Source organism: Polistes fuscatus, unplaced genomic scaffold (genome assembly GCF_010416935.1).
Source record: "Polistes fuscatus isolate 324 unplaced genomic scaffold, CU_Pfus_HIC Scaffold4, whole genome shotgun sequence".
Taxonomy (NCBI): domain Eukaryota; kingdom Metazoa; phylum Arthropoda; class Insecta; order Hymenoptera; family Vespidae; genus Polistes; species Polistes fuscatus.
Genome location: NW_025113118.1, coordinates 9,314,490 through 9,337,390, shown reverse-complemented (window position 1 = coordinate 9,337,390; position 22,901 = coordinate 9,314,490). Strand labels below are relative to the sequence as shown.

At 30.7% G+C, this 22,901-nt stretch overlaps 1 protein-coding gene and 1 long non-coding RNA gene across 3 annotated transcripts in view; both read right to left on the bottom strand.

Annotated features, from left to right (window-relative positions):
• Positions 1 to 53: 53 nt before the first annotated feature.
• On the bottom strand, positions 54 to 4,767 carry LOC122521205 (FK506-binding protein 5-like). The gene is made up of 2 exons (XM_043641730.1): positions 4,115 to 4,767; positions 54 to 2,947 (listed from the first exon to the last, which is right to left on the bottom strand). Exons 1-2 carry the CDS (start codon positions 4,733 to 4,735, stop codon positions 965 to 967), a joined length of 2,604 nt encoding a protein of 867 aa, XP_043497665.1. The 5' UTR covers positions 4,736 to 4,767; the 3' UTR covers positions 54 to 964.
• Positions 4,768 to 4,800: 33 nt separating this feature from the next.
• Positions 4,801 to 22,901, bottom strand: part of LOC122521207 — a 53,483-nt gene continuing 35,382 nt past the window's right edge. For both annotated transcript variants that reach the window (XR_006304685.1, XR_006304686.1), the window contains exon 3: positions 4,801 to 4,911. This is a non-coding gene — a long non-coding RNA (uncharacterized LOC122521207). The remainder of the gene's footprint in view (positions 4,912 to 22,901) is intronic.

Below are 22,901 nucleotides of genomic sequence, written 5' to 3'. Positions count from 1 at the left end.
AAGAGAATTTTCAACGATACCCCAACTATACTTCCCTCTTCTTTTCTCTTCTGTTTCTCTTTATCGTTCGATAAAATTCGTTACAATAACGATTGCATTACGTTATTATTATACCGTGATATAATAATAACTCTCTCTCTCTCTCTCTTTCTCTTTTTGTACGGTTAGATTTGCAATACTTTTTTTCCTTGTTACAAACGTTGTACCAATGTCAGTTTTAATCTCGTTAGAAAGTGAAACGATTACTGCGAACCCAGTTTTACTCGGACTCAGTTCGGTATACTGACATAGCTTGAAAACTTGTGCCGACTAAACGAAACTGTAATATTCATTTTCGAGATACATACACACACTCCAACGAATATTAAAAAAAAAAATCTTTGGATCGTTGGCCCATCTAGAAAAAAGAAAGGAAACTAAGCACTTCTGTTTCATTGGTTTTATTCGAGGATAAAACGAAAAAATAGGAAAAAGAAATATCTAGATCGATTTACTATATGTATCTATCGAAATTGTTGTTGAATTTTTGTTTTCAAAACGAGTAGTAGGCAAAATTTTCGTTTAGATCATCAGAGATTGATTCGGTACGATAATATAACAAAAAAAAAGTAACGTGCATGCCAAAAGATAAGCGTGTTCCCATTCGCGTATCACACGTTTTTAACGAACGATAGGTTGCTTCTTTCAACCCCTTTGTTTTATTTGGCATAATTCCAAAAGATAGATAGATAGATAGATAGAGAGAGAGAGACACACACACGCAGGCAGGAGAGTTGAAAATCTCTCGACAGATCCAAGACTCGACTTATAATAATCGAATCACCATCGTCGGGGCTTAGAGTTTCTCAAGAGAGGTGAGAAACTTTCAAATAATCAGCGAAGAACGGCGACGTATTTGATAGCCCAACGCGGACATTTATTCATTTACTTCGCTCAATCAGGCGAATCCATTTGATATGGATATTTAATATTTAACCCTACGACGAGATGATACTCGGACATAGTCATTTCTATAACCTCTGTCCATGATAGTTGGTGTTGAACGAGGACCACCTTGACCGATTGAAAATAAACTAGGTGAAATCCTCGTTAAAGGTGGTGGTGCTTTCGTTCTATACAAATACATTGGCCTTGGTTTTTGTCTTTGAACTACAACAACCGAACGATGCCTTTCGTTATCTTCCTGTTGTTGTTCTGGCCTATCTATTCTCCAACCAATTGGTGGTGTCCTAGAGTACGATGATTTTTGATGAAAAATCGGTACGCTACTTTTCGTACTAGTCGTACTAACGTAAGGAGGACCTTCCTCGAAAATACGATGATGCTGATGTCCATCTTTGTAATCCTGATTATGTATACTGTTGATCTCGTCTGATGGAAATTTAACGTAACTTTGGGACGATCTTACGTAACTCGGTGAACCTTCGAGATCAAGGATATTTCGCGTACTAAAACTGTTACTGGTTTTAGTCGAATCCTCTACTTCGGTTATCGATGCTTCCAGGTAACGATTGTCGAAACGAGGATCGTAAAGAAGCGACTCCGATGATGAAGGTTCGGCCAAAAGTTCGACGTTCCTCAAATCCGTAGGATTCTTTTCATTTTCATCATCGAATTTCGTCCTACTTACCTGCTGCTGTTGTTGTTTCTTATTCGATAGAACATTTTCCTCGGTACTCGTTGATACAATAGTCGTAGGTATTTCTTCCGTCGGGAATAATACTTTAGATTTATTATCATGAATCTTTTCCGATTCGAAATGTTCGTTGAAACGTTCATCTTCGTTTATCTTCGTGGTATTATTTTTAATAAGATGATATTTAGTATCGTTCGAAAGTTTCGTAGGATTATTAACGTTTAACAATGTCGTTTCTATAATAACGTCGTCTTTAATCGTAGCTTCGCTCGAAATTTTGCTATCCGATTCGTCCGTGTTGGGAATGCTATGATTGAAACGAATAGCAATTTCGTCTCGCGACGATTCGAACGTATTGTTGAGATTTTTGATATTCGAATCGACCATCGGTCCTTCTTCGTCTTTATCTCGATCTTCTTTCAAATGTAATCTATCCAAATTCTTCACAGGTATAGTGATCCCAGCTTCGCCATGTTTCAAAATTTCACCCTCGAGTTCGGTTAATTCTTCCTCGATAGGATTATCAGTCGTGTCAACGTAATCGTCATTTTCTTCATCGACGTCTTCCTCGTCAACCGGTTCTTCATCCTCGTAAATTGTTTCCTGTTCCTCGTCATCTTCCATTTTCATCCCAGAAGCTTCCGAATTGTTTCCTCCATTATTATCGATCTTATCTTCAAAGATCAATGAACTTTCGGATAATTTTTTCAAAGGTGGTATCATAGAATTGGACTCGTTGACCTCGTCCACATTTTGATTGCTCGAATTTATCAATTCGGTCATACGAATGATAACGTGACCGGTTGTTGTAACATTTGATAAATCTTCTACAGGATCATCATCCTCTTCCTTCGAAGAAGATGACGATTCGACATGTGGTTGTTTGGTTGGTGTTAAAACGAATACCAACGTAGGTGCTATACTGCTAACGTTCATTGACAATACTTCTTTTAATTTCGAATCATCGTTAATAATCTCACTTCCGTTTGTACTTTTCTTAACGTTAGTTACATTCAATATGGCTTTTAAATCTATCGGTATTTTATAATCGACTATTTCCGAAAAACTACTACTCCCGTTTGTTTCATCCACAAATTCGGCAACCGGAACGATCTCTTCGGACTTCGTAGTGTCCTTCTTTATGGGATCGTTTTTGTTTATATTTTCGAGCAATATTAATGGTTTTTCTTCTTCTTCTTCTTTTTCTTTAGATTTTTCTTCTTGACCTAATTTGTCTTCTTCTTTTTCATCTTCTTTCGTAGTCGTCTCGATTTTAGCTTCGTAAACGGTAACCGTCTCCTTCGGGGGTTCCTAAGAAAGGTAGCACAGGTGCTTGTGTAATTTTACAATAAATAAGATTATATTATTGTTATTATAGGATTCGTGAAGAAAATTGAACCATTCGACTGACTGACTGAACCGGGATTTGAATTCCAAGGTCTTCCGGTCAACTTTCTCACGAATGCATAGTTTATTTGAAATGAAGGTATATTTGATCCCACAATTATTATTATTATTATTATTTTTTTTAATCGTCATTGTAATTATTATTACTGATATACACAATTGTCGGGATATACGCTAAAATATTAATATTTTTTGTTGTTATGTATATATTTATACTTATGTACAATAATAATGATATATATGTGCATATATATATATATCATTATAAATATATGTATAAACAATGAGTTACGTGACTCGTCTCTTACTTTAACAAAGAAAGAAAAACAAAGAAGAAACAAATTATCAAGAATTAAAAAATATTAATTCGTTATAAAATCGATGCAATGACTAGATAACAAAATATTTGTTTTACGCGATATAATATAAAAAAAAATATATATGTATATATATATATTATTTAGATTTATATTATTTTTAAGAATAAGGACACTTTTTATTTGACAAGAAAAATAATAACGATAGATGATGACGCGTCCATGGGAAAAGACGAATTAATTAATTAATTAATCAAATTATTTATTCCAAATCACAGGAGACACTTTTCGAGAATTGCAATTTGAAAGAGAGTTGAGAGTAACTTTTTATTTCTGGTTTACGCAAAGGACAGGTACCTAACGTTTTATTTAAAGTTAACTCTATATAAACAAACGAATATTATACATGAAATGAGAAATAAAGAAAGATAGATAAATAATTGTTATTCAGTGTTTAACATACATCACGTCTTTTAAATAAGAAAAGAAAAACAAAAAGAGAGAAAAGAAAATAAGAAATTTCGACATAAAAAAAAAGATCTGAAACAACATACTCACCATTAATAAAAGAGACTATGACATTAAGTTAATTATCTAATAAAAAAAAAAAATTTGCTAATAAAAAAAAATAAAAAAAAAAAACACACACAGTGTAATTTCACACAATTAATATCTTATTAAATTAATAAAACTAACTATTATCCTCGCGTAAACCAGATATCAATTCCAAATATGGTAAAACTCCGACCCTTACATTAGTCCCATCATCCTCGTTCTTGATTAGTTGTTGATTAATAACAGAAGAGGTAGCAGCAGCATCAGCAGCAGCAGGTGGTGGTGGTACGCCTAACAAAGGTATGCTCAATTGTAGAGGACCTGACGATTGTTTTTGATTTTTAATTTTTTGTTCTTGCGCATTGGTAGGGAATCTTTGCAAATACATAGCACTGACGCGTTTCAATAAAAAATCAAATTGCGCCTCGTGATCTATTTTGACGTCTTTGACGCATCTATCCATGGTATCTGCGCGATAACCTTCGGCACATTCGATGCGAGTAGGTGCGAAGAAAATACTTTTCGGCGTGATTTTTCTCAAAATGTTTGCCGAATCCAAACTGGCGTGATCACCCGCTTGCGTATCGACCAATAACCAAGCTTCCCAGGTTAATTCGCTCGGTGACGATGACGATGACGATGACGACGACCCACGTGAACCTTTTCTCGATGATGTTCCTCCTCCCATCGATGATGACAATAACGATGACGATGATAATTCATCGTTGGACAAATCCTTGGATCTCGTTGGTGCCAGTTCGGAATACCTGGCCAATCCAATCAGGAAGAGAATAAATAATAACGATCGTAACGTCATCATTGTCCTCCGATGTCCTCCTCCCAACAGGTTCAACTAACTCTCTTTGATATTGTTTGATTTTATTCTGTTTTCTTCTTTAATTTCTTCTTCTTTTTTTTTTGTTTCTTCTATCTCTTTCTCTCGTGTGTGACCCAACCTCGTCACCTTCCTCTTGACGCTCGTCGCATTGGAATTATCTGCAAAATAAAAAATGCGAATATGGTGATTAGTTTATTGCAACCAAAAGAAAAAGAAAAGGAAAGAAAAAAAAAGATAAGGATGCCGGAAGACAATTCTCGTCGAGTTTTTTTTTTCTATCGAAAAAAATTTATATCTTTTAACGTATAATTATTAAATATATCATTGTAACATATTTTTTTTCTTTTTTTCCTCCTATATTACACGAAGTTTAGAAAAAAATTAACAAAAAAAAAAAAAAAAAAGAAAAATACAAACATTTAAACATAATTCACGTTAATTTTTATTTGGAAATATAAGCTGATTAAATCTAAACTTTGAAAGAAACTTTTCTTTATACTAATTCGTTTCGTTTAGTATAAACGTTAGTGTGAGACAAAGGTGTGTGTGTGTGTGTGTGTGTGTGTGTGAGAGAGAGAGAGAGAGAGAGAGAGGGAGACAGTGAAAGACCCCAAAAACAAACGAATTGGTAAGCTAACCGTTTGATGATCGTTTGGTTAACTGAACAAACGGACAACGGTCAATTAATTGATTAATTAAGTCGTATTCATTCCGACCAGAGTTTGAACGAACGTTCGTTTGTTCGTTCGTTCGTTCGTTGTTCCGTAAGTGAATGTAAATTACCTGCTCGTCCTCACGGAATTCGACACGGAACAGACTCTATCCCATCATGACTATTATTTGTTCATTGAATCTTAAGAGGTGGTTAGGGGGAAGGAGAAGGGGGAGTTTAAAGGTTATCTTCACGGTTATTATCCCTCATTTCACGCGATCATCTTTCTTTCTCTTTATTCGTGCAATCATTTTTTACCGAATAAATTTTCTCTCTATTATTTTAAATATTTTCTTTTTTATTTTTCCAAACAATTTAATCGTACGAAACGAAAATTAAAGAAAAAAAAAAGAAAATAAGAAGAATAATATCGGGGGTCGTAACTTTTTGTTTTTCTACTCTTCAAAATAATACCCCATTCGTAATTGTGATTAAAAAGTATATTATATATGAAATTGATAAAACTTTGGAAAATTTCTAAAGAGAATTTTTTTTTTGTTTTTTTTTGTTTTGTTTTTTTTGTTTTTCGAAGAACATGCACGTAACTTTAATACACGAATGCACGTTGATCTTTTTTTTTTACCGTTACACACGCGGGTAAGCTACGATTATGTTTGCTTCGTGAATAAGCCGTACAAATACGAGAATCGAATTCACGATCGGTTACGATGTGTCTCGTTACGAGTAAGAGAGAGAGAGAGAGAGAGAGAGAGAGAGTCCGTGAGAATTCTGAACAAAATCGATAGAATTTAACATTTTATTATCGTTTTAAAATAATAACAATATATTGGATATCATTTGTGTTTTACATCTCTATTTCATTTTCTTTTTCCTTTTAATAATTTTTTTCAATCCTCAGGGAACAATAGGTTAATTTTCTCTCGCACGTGTATGTGTGTGTGTGTTGGAAACAAGCCTGAAATAGAAGCTTTCCTTGATCTTTCGTAACTCAATGACACGGATTAACCATTGTAATCCTATATTACTCATAAAACTCAATCAGACTCAAGGGGAGACAAAAAAATATTGAGAGATCTATAAGATCGTTTAAATTTACGATGCTAATTAAATACGAATTTCGAATAAACGATTAAAAACGATTTATTAGCATAAACACGGGCGTTGCATAATGAAAATATTCGTCGTTCTCTGTGGTTGTTCAATATCGTAGAGAATTGATTTTTTATTTCTTCTTTTATTCGTAATTTTTTTGATATACGATTGCACATATCCAGAAACGAGAGTGCTGGGTTTTGGATAAATAAAAAAACAGAAAAGAAGAAGAGAGAAAAAGAAAAGATAAAAATACTTTAAACGAATTCTCGAAGGTTTCTTTCTATTCGGGTGACCACACGTTAAAAGATTCGATAATGCAATTGTTGTAAAACTTTCAACTTGTATTCCCTGCAATATCTCTTCTTATCGTCAAATAGTATTCGTAACACGCGCCTGTGTGGCAAAGGAAAGAGAGGGAAAGAGAAAAAAAAAGGAAACGAGAGAAGAAAAAGAAGAAGAAGAAGAAGAAAAGGGTTTGAATATTTCGAAGGTGAAACACCGCAGAACATCGACGGATCTTTCTTTTATCGTGGCCTCCTCACAAACATTGACACGGGCTTTGTGCTCTACGAAATGGAGGTCCCGATGGTAAAAGGTATGATTTATGCGACTTGTAAGTGTCTACGTGATACGAAATCGACGAACGTGGATAACAAAACAGATTCCTTTTTCTTTATTTCTTTATTTCTTTTTTCTTTCCTTTTTTTTTTTAGTTTTCGTATTATTTACATCTATTTATTCACGATTATTTAAGAAATTTATTTGGCCTGTATATTTGTTAATATTTTTTCGTCAGCATTTAATTAATATATGTATATATACTAGCTGTAATCTGTTATTTTTATGCAACTCTGACTGTAATCTTGCTTTACATTATAAATAAACCGATCATTTATTTAAAATATTGACCACCATAAGATAAAACACGTTATCATTTATTTTACGAGTTGGTTATTACGAGTTTCAATTTATTTGGTTAGTATTTTTAATTTTTGTTTTTTGTAACATTTTTGATTGGCATTTGTAGTACGAGTATTCGTGATTATGATGCAATTATAATGCAACCTTGTTAATATTACTATCGGATAGAACGATTTTATTTGTTTTACAGTTGATTTCCGATTGAAATTTATTGTGTCAGTATTTTAAAGAAATGGTCAGCATTTATGAATATAAGTATTTGTAATTTTGATGCACCTTTGATGCAACTTTGATGCAGACTGAAATAATTATTTATATAAAATATATATTGACTATTTTATTTTGAAACAGATTATAATTGCAGGACTCATCATTTATGCATTCATTCATCTATACCACAGACAGACAGAGACACACACACACACACATACACAATCGTACGATTATTAAATAATAAACTCGTTTAAAACAAAACATTTCTATCGTAACACAAACTACAATCTATTTTTTGTTTCTTTTCTTGCATCAAATTTACTTGTGCAATTATAATTGTTTAAGAAACAACAAAGATAATATAAAAAGTAGTTCGATCTTTCTAATCCACGAGTTTTTCAGTGAAATCATCAAACGGATGAACGATCGTTCATAATTATTGTCGATAATGAAGAATAAACGATAAATTATAAGAGGAAGCTTGTCGAAAGTTTCTCTAAAATCAACAGGAAACTCGTTGTCGGTCGAGTATGTGTGTGTGTGTGTGTGTGTGTATACATATATATATTACGCGATATTCTGTATTATACATACACGCACGTGTTCATACATATATATACACGTTTGTGTATACACATTATCAAACATTTCACATTTATATATGTGGGGTAAGATAAATAATAAATTATGACGATCGATTCCCGTGAATCCCCTCTTTCTCTCTCTCTCTCTCTCTCTCTCTTTCTCTTACGATAATTATTCGCAAAGATGATACATACGTAAGAGCAAAACTTTTCCAATCTATTAACAAATTGATCGTGCGTTCTTGTTAAAATATAAAAGTAAAATAAAAAAAAACAGAGAAAGAGAAACAAGAAGGACAGCTGGTTGGTTGGATAAATCAATTTCTTAAATCACATTATTAAATTATCGTTGGTAATAATAAAAAGTAATAATTATATTCGAAATTGTTACACAATGTCAAATAGAAATAATAGAAAAATAAAAATATCGTCGCTCTTGGTAATTTGCGTTTGAAAATTTATTTAGTTATTAAAAATGATAAAATTATCAAAAGTTAACATTTGTGTCTCATATTTTTATTTTTTTTTATCATCTTATTCATATGTCACATAGTTGGTGTTTTTTTTTTTTTTTTTTATTGGAATGATAAGTCATCCCCTTTATTTTAACGACATTATCGTAATGATAGTAATACTAACGTGTATCTCGGTAAAAAAAAAAGAAAAAGAAAAAGTCGTGAAAAGATTCTTCAATATGTCGAGAGATACGAAACTGTTGAAATATTCTTTTAACTAGATACTAGGCTGCATGATCGTGCGACGATCGTGATCTTCGCCAGTTGTGCTATAAGTTCGATCTTTCTAAGTATTACTTCTATCCTGTCTGTGAAAGTAATAGAATGATCTATTCTCTCTGTGTATATATATATATATATGTATATATAACATTAATCAAAGTAAGAGGATGAAGTATATATAATCGTTATCCTTCAAAATCAAATTCTCCATTTGATTTAATTCCAATAACAAAAAAAAACACACACACATATATATAATAGATTAACACAAACAAAATGAAATAAAATAAATGAATTCTATTAATAAAAAGATTCGAGAGAGAGTGAGTGAATATTGAAGTGTTACGTCCTAAATTAACATATCGTACGATATTTCGCTATCGCACATTTTTTCATTACGATCGATGAATGAATGTTTTATATTTTTTATATTAAAAATTTAACGACATAAGTTATTGATGAAAAAAATCAAATTGATATTATTAAATTAGATACAAATCTGTGATAGAAATGAAAATTGAATGATTTCATTTACTTACAGTTATTATTTTAACAAAATAACACTAATAATAATAATAATAATAATAAGAACACTACGAGATATGCTAAAATATTTCCCATAAAATGCATTTAATAAAATTTGATCCAAATCGTTGAAGAAAATAAAATAAAAGAAAAAGACAAATATGATAATTGATTAAATCTATCGACAGTTATCGTATTTAAAGTATTTACTACAATGTATCTGTATTATAGTATAGTTTATAGAAGAAAAAAAAAAATATATATATATATAATAGTAGGAGATAGAGAACGCGTGAGAGCAGAAGCCTTTCGAAAGGACGGTTCTAAGCGCATTCCACCGGATTGTAATCGTGGCGTTTTCTCGGGTGATTAGTATACTCGCTTCTTGGTTTCTCCGCGAGCAAGAAGGTTTTGCTCGATCGGGCAGCACACACACAAACACACACAAATATATATATATATAAGGAATACAAGTAAACACACATACTAATGAATCCGTGCTCCACTTGTTTGAATAATCCGCACGTTGCAACGACACGTTTCGTTTACGTGTATACATGGTTCTCTTGTTAACTCGCTAACTTTTATATATACACTCACACATACATACTTAAAGAGAGAAAGAGAGAGAGAGAGAGATACATATATATAAATACAAATATATATATGTACAAACATAAATAGAAATGTGCTTTTACCATCGACGAAGGCGAAATGCGATAAGTTTTTGTTGTTGTTGTTGTATTATATAAAATCTCAACACACCTTTCGTAATTCAACTGATTTCTATGTCTAACTGAGAAAGCGTTATACTTTTTACTTTTTATATAGATTAAACATTTATGGAAAATCATTTCTTTTTTTATTTATTTTTTGTTGGATTCCCGCACCACTTTATCACGAAAATTATTGTAAATTTTTGGTTTGATTTTATACGACACATGACGCGTTCTAATTGATAGTATATAAATATATTTATGTGTTTGTGTGTGTGTGTGCGTGTGGGTGTGTATATGTAATACATAGTTTCTTTTATAGTAATAAATTCTTCTTCTCACAGAGGCCGATCGAACGCGACACACTTTTCAGTTGAACCGAACCGCCTCCGGCAATGGCCGATTTTAATGGGGGCTAATAATTTGTGTCCTCGTACGATACCATAAAAAATATCCGTCGTTCGATTTATTAGGAAGTTGGTCAATACGTTTGACGTTTGTTCATTATTTTTAATAACGTTAAATTAAGAATAATGGTTTTATATTAATTGAAAATCATTTTCATGTTTGATAAAATCAAATCGAATCGAATCAATGTATTAGAAAGATTTTGTTCATTGTTTATTATGTTATACAGAACAATATTAATTTTTTATATTAATCTAAAATATAAAAAAACCAACGAAATTTGGTATGAATTCAAACAACGAAAAAGAGAGCTGCGTTTTTCAATAGTTTTCTATTTATTTGTACGTTTATCTATCGGATGTGACCTCGGTGTTTAGGGCACCGGCAAGGAGAAAAGGGCTCGGTATAGTTCATAAATGTTTACTATGAACTCTTTTATTCGTTCCCTTTTCCCTACGTTTAATATCGTTCACTTTTATCTTGATGAGACGACGCCGTTTCATCTTGCCGGCTCTCATATATCACACTCTCGTTTCATCTACATCCGAGATAATTCAATCTCCTTATTCTTTCATAGAAAAAAGAAATAAATGTATATATTTGTGTTATATTACGTTGCCGTAGTATAAAAGCCACCATTTCGAATAATTTCAGATCGTATTTATACCGGATGCTTTTTTTTTTTTCATAATGTTACGTAATAAAAAGATTAATGATCGTACATTAGTTTCATTTGGATGCAAATAATTTAAAAATAATTTACACAATTAAATAATCCAAATTTTTATTAATAAATAATACTTGTTAAATAATTGTAAAAGGGACTCGTAAAAAGGAAAAGTAATGGAAACGATATTACTAATAATATGATAAATAATAATAATAATATATTAAAATGAATATTTTTAATTTTTAATTTGTAATAATAATAGTAGTGATAATAGTTTTATTTATTTACAGTCTTTTTGTGGGGCAACACACTAATCAGCATTTTCTCATACTCATTTTTTAATATCAAATTATTACTATTTATATTAACATAAATAATTTCTCTGCACAAAATTACATAACATTTTTTATCTTATTAATATTGAATTATTCATTCGATCGATTATTTAATCACGATTCATAATTATTCATTAGAAATATATGTGTTTAAATATGAACGACAATCTACTTAGTAGTATTTTACGATATAATGTATAATAATAAAAAAAAGAGAATTAATTATATTAAAAGAAGAAAATTATAATTAGAAAAATGATTGTAATGTTAGAATCTCAAGGTTTGAATATTTATTTTTTCCGATTGAAAAGTCAGATTTGATATTACGTTAGAAACGATGTTACACGTTACCCTTTAAACTACCAATCATCGTTTAACCCTAACGACTTCAAGGACATTCCTATCTATCTGTCGATGTTATCACGAATAAACGAGAAGGATGATCATGTTCGTGTTAGTTTCTTTTTTCCCTTTTATTTTCTCTTTCTATTTTTTCTTCATCTCGTTTTCCGTTCGATATACCGTGGGTCAATGAATCTGATTTGAAAAGTTGTGAGAAGGCTCGCATCTCTCTCCGGTCCATCGACCATTTTCCTTTTTTCTTTTTTATTATTATTATTTTTCTTACACGCACACACGGACACGCATTCCCGGTCTTTTTATTCGTCTTCTTTTCACCCCCCCCCTGCATCATTCATTTTTTTAACTTTATCGAAGGTGACGAAGTAACGTTTGGAAAAATTCTAGCCACTGGAAGTGTAGTTTATTGTTTAAATAAACTTTTCATATATATATTGAAATAAATAAATGAGAAATGAAAAAAAAGAATAGAGAGAGAGAGAGATTATTGTATTACAAATAATTCATTTCAATCGATTCGTTTTTACACTCGTCAAATATTTCACTAAGTAACTAGCAGTAGTAAGATTTTCTTAAATAATAATATGATTATGAGACTGTAACAATTATATCAGTTTACACTTATCTTTGTAACATTATTTCTAACAAATCATGTCAATCTATAACGTCATCAAAAAATTACTTATAATACTCGATTGAGAATTGAAACAAATAAAACAAATAATAAAATATTTCACGTGTTGACAATTTTATAAGAAAACGTTTTTAATGAACAATTTACGAATAAAACAGGCTCGGGAGTGGTGGTTGAAGGGTCTGGGGCATCCATAAATTGAAATAAAATACCACCAACCCCGATTTTTCATCGATTCGAAAATAAAGTGTAATCGATAAACAAACGTATATAAATTTAAAATACATTTTTCTATAGATATATATCGGGTGGCATGAAAATAAGAAATAAAATGTGAAAATGCGTGTGTTTAAGGAATCGTTGGATCGGAACCGATCACGAAGAAGAAGAAGAAGAAGAAGAAGAGTAACGACGACGACAACGACGACAACAAAAAACGTTGGTTATGTTAGAATGATGCTTGTCGATTCGATACGCGCGTTTAAACGTCCGAGAATAGAAGAAGGAGCTTTGCTCGGTGTTCTCAAACATTTTCTTCTTCTTCTTCTTCTCCTTGAGTCATGGAAAATATTTCCTTCTTCTTTCTTCCTTCATCATCCCCCACCTTCACCCCTATCCCCCCAACCCCACCCTTCCTCTCGTGCTTGTATAAACGTAATGGTGGTGGAATAAAAGCGCCAGCTCGAAGTAAATCCCGTGACATATCGTCGGCACGTATCGAAAGGTGTTCGCGATGGGAATTCGAGAACATGTTTGCAACATGTTTGGCAAAGGGCCAACAAGGTTGCTCGAGAGAGAGCTCTTTTAATAATCGGTTTTACGCGTTTAGTACTTCTAATACAAATAAATAACTAATGCTAAGAAAATTTACCAATACGAATTAACAAGATTGAATGTACACGAAACACGAACACGAAGAATAAGACGTAGATGAAGAGGAAGAGGAAGAAGAAGAAGAAGAAGAAGAGTTGTCCGAAAGTTTACGTCTGGGTCGACTTAAGAATTAAGATTTTGGATAGTAGCCAACTCACACCGGATGACATAGCTTGATACTCTTTAATCATAGGCACCTGCCTTCTACGACTGACTAATGGGTCTGGCTAACCAACCAAACCAAACCAAACCAAACCAAACCAAACTAAGCAACCATCTTACATTTTTTTTCTTTTTCCCTTATCTATTTGCTTTTTTCCCTTCCCTTCTCGTTTATTCACCCTACCGATGTTTACTCTTTATCTTTTTTTTTTTTAAATAGAGAAAGAAAGAGAGAGAGAGAGAGAGATAAATGTCCGGTCGTTTTGTCAAGAAGCTTCCTTCTTCTTCTTCTTTTTCTTATCTTTAACCGATGTTTGTCTCCCCCCCTCCCGCCTTTCCAATGCCCCCCGTTGTGATTTTAATCCCGAGTAACTTGTTGGTATAATCTTATGGAAAAAATCCTATTTCCATTTGATATTTTATTATTTTGATTACATTCGAGAAGGATGGTAAGATAAACAGGGAATAGTTGTTTTATTGGTTATGCCATTTTACTCGATTATTATAATCCTTATTAACGATATGCGATTAAAATAAGACATTTTTCTTAATAAGATAAAAGTATAAGATAAAAGAATTCTTCCTATTAATTTCATTTTTTAATTCTCATGACACAACGACATTTGACGATACACCAATAATATCATTTGTCATTCATTACCATCGAGAAAAAAAAAACAATTAAAAAAATTAAAATGATAAAAATGTATGGAACAAAGAATAGAACCTGAGAAAAAAAAAGGAAACTTTGCTTAGGTCAGAGGAAAGTCGAGCTCCATTCTTTACGTTACTTTTATTTATTTTTTTTTTCTTTCTTTCTCTTTTTTCCCCCAACCTCTTACTTTCGAATTCACGATTAGGTGTCTTTTATCTCTCATTTTATTTCACGTGATGGTGTAGGTGGTGTAGGTGGTATAGGTGTTCGTATTTTTTTTCCTATCGTAGTGGAAACGTGTATTCGTGTTTGTGCTCGTGCACGCGCGCTGTAGCATGAGTTCTCTCATGCTAACCCGTGTGAACTGGGAGAGAGCTTTTGTATCATCCTAAGTTTCACGTCATGCTGTCTTTCTCTCTCTCTCTCTCTCTCACGAGGTTTATCGTCCCCCTTTAGAACGTAGAGAATGCATTACCAAGACGTTTTCTCTTAAGTGTGTATGTTGTCTCTTTCTCTTTCTACGAGACAGGAAACAAATATGAGACTTCTTTAAGATAAAAAGTCTTGACGCATATTGGCCGCATTATCGGTTCTTACATACTTTTAATATCTCTTTTTCTTCGAGTTAAAGCGAATTTTTTTTTCTCTACTATAATCGTTTCCCCTAAGTTCTAGTCATGAGTTTATTCAATTTTCTTTAATTCAATATTTTCTGTTTTTTATTTATATTACAAAAAGAAATTGTTTTAGTCAAAGATCGTTATTATCATGTATTATTATCGATACTTATATTAATTGTGTGAGTATAATTTATGTTACCTGCAACCCTAATTAGCCACGTGTTTATTCAATTTTTTTTAATTAAAAATATTATCTATTTTGTTTTTATTTACATTACAAAAAGAAATTGTTTTAGTCAAAGATCGTTATTATTATGTATTATTATCGATACTTATATTAATTGTGTGAGTATAATTTATATTATCCTAATTTATATTACTTGCAACCCTAACTAGCCACGAGTTTATTCAATTTTTTTTAATTCAATATTTTCTGTTTTTATTTATATTACAAAAACAAATTGTTTTAGTCAAAGATCGTTATTATCATGTATTATTATCGATACTTATATTAATTGTGTGAGTATAATTATGTTACCTGCAACCCTAATTAGACACGTGTTTATTCAATTTTTTTTAATTAAAACATTATCTTTTTTGTTTTTATTTACATTACAAAAAGAAATTGTTTTAGTCAAAGATCGTTATTATCATGTATTATTATCGATACTTATATTAATTGTGTGAGTATAAATTTATATTATCCTAATTTATATTACTTGCAACCCTAACTAGCCACGAGTTTATTCAATTTTTTTTAATTCAATATTTTCTGTTTTTTATTTATATTACAAAAAAAGATTGTTTTAATCAAATATTTTTATTGTCATGTATTAATATCGATACTTATATTAATTGTATGAGTATAATTTATATTATCCTAATTTATATTACCTGCAACCCTAACCAGCCACGAGTTTATTCAATTTTCTTTAATTCAATATTTTCTCTATTCTCTCTTCTTCTTTTTATTTACATTAAAAAAAAAAGAAATTGTTTTACTCAAAGATCGTTACTATCACGTATTACTATCGATACTTATATTAATCGTACGAGTATAATTTATATTTCTCTATAAAAAATATGTAATAAATATAAAAATGTTGGATTAACAACTTGAATGTCATGGTGGTCGTGTCATTTGCACCAAGGGGAATCACTGATAATCAATCTTCCCCCTTCTCCCCCTACCCTAAGTAAGATAATTACGTTTAACGTGATTGTAATTTTTCCTTTATAAAAATATTATTTCAATATAATATATGTAATACATATTAAAAATGATAATTTCTTTTACATCGGTGCAACGAACGAGTCATTTTTATTTTTAATTTTAACAAATTTGAATTCGTATTATAAACTATGATAAATAATCACAAAAGAATGTACGATTTTAAAGTTACTTTCAATATATAGAGAAAATTTCATTTGGTTTTACCTTTTTAACATTTAAATAGAAGAAGAAACTATTTACACGTTATAATTATCTTTTATTTTTCTAATTGGCAAGGTGCAGTCAATATAAACTCGTACGAAATCCGGATTATTATAATCGGTTTATGAATAATCTAAATTTAAATTTTCAAAATGTGTGTGTGTGTGTGTATGCCTTGTTTTGTTTTTTTTTCTTTTTTCTCATTCTTACACGTTTCGTATATTATCTTTCGATCGTTAAGAGAAAGGAAAAAAATACGTGGCTATTCCTGTTTCGGGCCCGGTAGTTCTTCTTTAAACTTTGGGTCCTATAGTCACGCGAGCCGGTAGAAAAAAATTTGACAAGGGGTCCCAAAGAAAAAAGAAAACAAAACAAAAAGTAAATGTACCACTTTGTGTTCCTTTTAGTTCAGTGAACCTCATCATCATCATCATTATCATCATCATCATCATTATCATCATCAGTAATGTTTTACTTTAATCAAAGTGTACCCACGCGTGTTTGATTTATCTCACAAAATTTATCAACAATTTTAATATAAATCATTATATTAATAAAATAAAAAATAAATTTGGAATAAATTTTCAATTCATATTGTTTATTGCGAATAAAAATTAAATTTCATGAAAATAATATCTTCTCTCTTTTTATCGTACGATTAAGATTTTTTTTCGTATTTATTCGTAAAATAATTTCTAATATATAATAACGTTGTCTCTCTTTAAATATATATATATATATATATGTGATAAAAAATCATAATATTTAAAATAACAAAGAAAGAAAGAAAGGTACGTAAGTGGAAAAGGTAAAAAGATCGATGAGAAAAGTCCATTCTCCTTTCGTTTTAACGGCCCGTCAAGATATCGTTTTACGAGTGGGGTAACGGTATCGATGGAAACGTAAGAAGAGGCGTATATATATACATGTAAGAAAGCAAATGCAAATGTTAAAACGACAGATCGGTGGTCTATTCGAGTAAAAACCGATAGGTTAGCCGCGAACCGTCAAGACAAAGAAGTTCAAGGCAAATTGAAAGTAGAAATGAGACTTCTAACAGCACTAACAGCAATAGAAACTAACACGAAGTTGAGTATAAGTATAGAAACGTATACATTTACATAGATTACAAACTACCTAACATTACATTTACAATTATACAGGGTGATTCCTCATAAAAAAGAAAAGTTAGACAAAACAAAAGTAAATAAAACAAAATAAAATAAAATAAATAAACACACATTACATTTTGGAGAGTCAAATTAAATTAAAAATAAAAAAAAAAAATTACACAATATATTTTAATATTAATTTCGATTTCATTCGAATCGAATTGAAGAAATTTTTCATTTCTTTTTCTTTTTCTTTTTTTTCCCTGTGTACGAATACCTCGATAGTTTATTCTGTTTTTTTCTTTCCTAATTTTTTTCTTTTACCTCAAATGGAAGAATCACTACGAGCACGTTGGAAATTCTGCGAATTGATGCGTGTTTAGTGGGTAAGATGGAGGGGTTTTTTCCTTTTTTTTGTGTAAATTTCTAGGTGTATATCAGCAGTACTCCCCCCCCATTTTACATAATCGATTCGTTAACTCGAAAGCCAGGTAGAAATTGAAATTATGCGCAGACGCACGCATGCACGTACATGTATACAAACACACATACTTTTCTCCTTTCTATCTTTCCTAGTAAGTTTCAGACATCGTGCATTCACGTGCGATGTCTACAATTAAATCGTTGATATTTTCATCGAGAAGATAACGGCCTTGGAACTTACATAAGACGTTCCGATGAATCTACAGACGCGTTCTCATCTGCACAGGTATATATATATGTGTGTGTGTGTGTGTGTGTGTATGTGCAGATTTTATTATATACGTCATTATGCATCGTTAGGATGGTAATTGTCCCTATGAATGAATTAAAAAAGAAAAAAAAGGAAAAAGAGTTTTAATTTAAAAAATAAATGCGAGGGAGGGAGAGTTAATCGATAAAATAATAAAAAAAAAGAAAAAAAAAGAAAAAAAACGTAATAAAAGTTCGTGTTCTCGCATATCCATATTTAATAATCTCATCCGACGAAGTAAAGGAAAAAGGACAAAAAAAAAGAAAAAGTTTTCGAACGTGATCGAATGAAAAATACGAATTTTTATTTTCTCTAAGAGAAAACATCGAGAGAAAAAAGGAAAGGGACAGAAAAGAGGGAGGTGTATTTTTTTTAAGAAAAGAAAAAAAGAAAAGAAGGAAAGAAATTCAGTCAATTCGTGTCCGTAGAAATGGATTTTCCGAACGAACCTTTAAAAGGTACAAAAGGTAGAGACACGAATGTCGTCGTAGAAGAGAACTACGATTTTTCCCTGACAAAAACATTCTTGCTCGGTGAATTGAGAAATGAATAGTAGGATGAGGAAAGGTTGGAATAAAGGAAGATTCAATGAAACGACCTTTCGATATTACGGATATTCACGTTAAACGCGTTCGACGTGACAATAACCTTTTATTCGGGTTATTTATTTTTTTTAGAGAACTACGATTTTTCCCTGACAAAAATCCTTCTGCTCGTTGAATTGAGAAATGAATAGTAGGATGAGGAAAGGTTGGAATAAAGGAAGATTCAATGAAACGACCTTTTTCGATTATTACGGATATTCACGTTAAACGCGTTCGACGTGACAATAACCTTTTTATTCGGGTTATTTATTTTTTTTATTCATTTTTCATACTTTTTGAATATATTATTACACCTATCTGTAAACAGAAGATTTTTAAGATAAATTTTATTCATTTTTAATAAGAATATCGAATGAAATTTTCGACTTTATAAAAGTAACGATTGTAGTGATCAATTTTGAAACGAGATTTATCGTTTTACTTTGAAATATTAATATTTTAATAATACTAATTAAACGATATTAACATATATGATTATATTTGAAGGGATTTCGATACGTTCTTATGGTTCAGAATGTTATTTTTTTTTTTATAGTTTCTAAATCGAATGTATGACAATAATTAGAAATGAATTATTCTATGATACTTATAATTAGACATTATTTCTATGAGAAATTTGACGATAAGTATCAGAAAAAATATTTGATCATGTCGTGGAAAAATTTCGAAAAAAAAAAAACCAAAAGAAACTAATTGATTTATTTATTGATAATAAAACTTATTGGAAAAAGGACGATTCTATGAAAAATACTTTCTTGATTACAAAAAAAAAAAAAAGGGAAAAAAGAAAAGAAAAATGATACCACGATGTAAAACATACTACTCGTAGGTGTTTTCTTTTTATTCCTTTCTCGCAAATAAATTTACCTCTTCTCGATTATTCGAAAGGCTTGCATTTTTTCTATTTTTCTTTTTTATTTTTCTATTTGTCTGTTTTGTGTTTTACAAATATCCTGTTTCTTAGAATTTGCGTAAGGATTTCGAACTTTTAGTCGTTAGCTTATATTATACTTATTATATCTATGTAAACGTAATGCAATATCTTGTCAGTAGTATTAAATCGTCGCATAATTCAAAGACGTATATTGAACTTTATTATTTTGTCATTGAAAGAAGAAGTTAGTTCGTTGCGTCAAACTTATGCGAATAAATTGTATATGATACACGTGAGAGAAGGATCGATAAACATTTTCAATGCGTTTACACATACACACACAGTGAGACAGACACACCATTTTTTTTTATTACAATCTAACGAGATGATATCAATTTAATTGTCAACGAAATTCTATCATAAAACTTTGATGGTATATAAATGTTTAATGTATATATACACACACGTACGTGTATATTATAATTATGTATGTGTGATTATACGTGACAATATTTTATGCTAATATTAATTGGTTATAATCATCCAAATTATATAGCAAATTTTCTATATAAATAAATAATTTATCGAGAGAGAGAGGTAATTATTAAATTTATTCTATTATTTCAAACGGTAGTGTGACGAAAATATATACATATACATATACATAACATATATATATATATATATATATATATATATATGTATATATACATATTTATATCAAAATAAATTTCTCTGGTTAGTTTCCAAAATTATTTTTGGTCGGTGATTTCCAAAGTGAATATTAGATATATGTATATATGTGTTTGTGTGAGTGTATACGAATGCACGTGTACGTGTACGTGTTTATATGTATTTGTATATATGTATATTAGTGTGTATGCATATTCGTGTAAAAACCATCCCGATGTTTGCTTTCATTTGACATAGCAAAGGACGAGAAGGATCCTTGAAAATGTTTTTACTGTGTTTTTTATGGTTAGTCTGAATATATCTAATGCAAATAGATTAACTAGCCACGAGTTCGAATAACACACGGCATACATATATTATATGTGGATGAATCGCGTGACCTTATCATAAATTACTCTTTTATGAATCATTTAAGAAAGAAGGTACACGTACTATGACAGATTAAATAATCGCTTGAAATAATCCCATACTAAATCATAAGCCTATTATGTTGTTTTTAACCTTTATAATCCAGGTTAAAAATACTACTCCCCTATCCCCTTTCTCTCTATTTCCTTTGGTTTTTCCTATAAAAGAAAAAAAAAAAGAAAAATTAAGTACATAAAATAAAGACAAAATACTCGAATTAAGTACATCAAGTATTAAGGAAATTTTAGTAATCGCTTGGAAGATGTTATTCGTGTTAAAGGTGATCATATTAAATATTAAATGTTTAAAAATTATTTGTCCAAATATTTTTGTAGCTCTTCAGCAATCGTTACGTTTGTATGAAATAAATCATAATTATCGTATATATATTTCGATTTGCTTGAAACTATACCTGTATAATCTAAAGAGTCATATTTCCATCCAATATTAATAATATGTCAGTAAGTGTTCTATAATATATTTATTATAATTAATAAAATATACCATGGGGCAAATGTTTAGATACTTTAGTGAGTCACTGTAGGTAAATCAAATGACGCGTTATTAAAAACCATGAGTTTATCGAACTTCAGATGAAGATAAAGAAGAAAGTTTATGGGGAGAACTCGAGAGATCGAATCCTGGAAAAACTGGTTTACCAAATCGTTCCCTTCCGATATTTCTTTACCGAACGAGAACGATCACCTCGCATGATTCTCTCTGCTTTCGATTTTGCGATTCTCTCCTTTCGTACAAACGAAAATCTAATGTGTATGAATGGAAGGGAAAATCACAACGTTTGAACACATATTTCATACCTTTTCTTGTTTTTTTTTCTTTTTTTTTTTTCAAATTGTTCGATATTAAACGTTAACGTTAATATCTTAGAAATTATTCGAATAATACTTTAACAAAGTTGTTCTAGAATTTCTTTTCTTTTTGTTTACAAACAATTTCATTTCGAACGAATCACTTTTTTATGATCTACAATTTTTTTTTTATACGGTAACTTTGGTTATCTCGAGTCTCCGTTTTTTTATATTTTTCGATCCAATCCAAACTAACTGGAATTACAACTATTGAAATGATATATTATGTCAAATAGATAAATTATTTATCGATATACAAAAATTGAAATACACGGGTCGCGAAATTGTTAATGATTATTGATAAGTAAAAGTAAGTATAACTTGGAAACAAAATCAAATAGTATAATACAACACAACGTTTCCCCCCCCCCTCTGTTGTACACTGTAGTTGTTATACTCCTACACATTTATATATATACATACAATTACTTTTACTACACGCTGAATTAAATAATCATTAACTAATCCATAATTCCTTAAAAAAAAAAAAAAATCAATGAATAATTATCCATTGTATCAGATGATAACACAAAATCTTCGCGAATATACCTAACCATATCGCGTATTATTCCAACAATTTCGAATGCATATTCGAGTAAAAATTGTTATAGCAAAAAGAACAAAAAAAAAAAAGAATATGATCGTAAAGAATCTGTAAAAGACACAAGGCTATAGTGGCTTCAACTAACATACTTGTAGTATAGTCATAGAGGTAGGGTAAGGTAACGATATCTTTTGCACTAATGCCAGGCGCAAACTGGAATCGTTGAAAAATCAATGCAACTCTTTCAGACACGCTCTGATAGACTTCGACTCGCAATTCGACGGCTGCATGCTGCATACATGCATCGTACATGCATCGTACATGCATACATATTCATATACGTATAATATTAAAAGTATAGTATATAATACGGTGGAGGGGGGGGGCTGCTTTCTTTAACTTCGAAGCGACAGATAAAGCTAACAATTCACGCAGGATAATTATTCTTGCATCATTGATTAGATTGCAAGTGATCGTGGCTTTAACCATTGCCGTGTTATAAAGGGGGATACTATAAGGGGGTAAGGAGGGTGGGGGGTACAATCTCGATATTCTATTCTACTCTGGAACGATGGAATGTCGATTGGAATATCGATATTAAATCCTATAGCAAGCATTATTATTTTCTAACTGAAGTTACTATCTAATTTCTGTGTTGTTCAAAAGAAAATGTATTATTTCGTTTATTAATCGA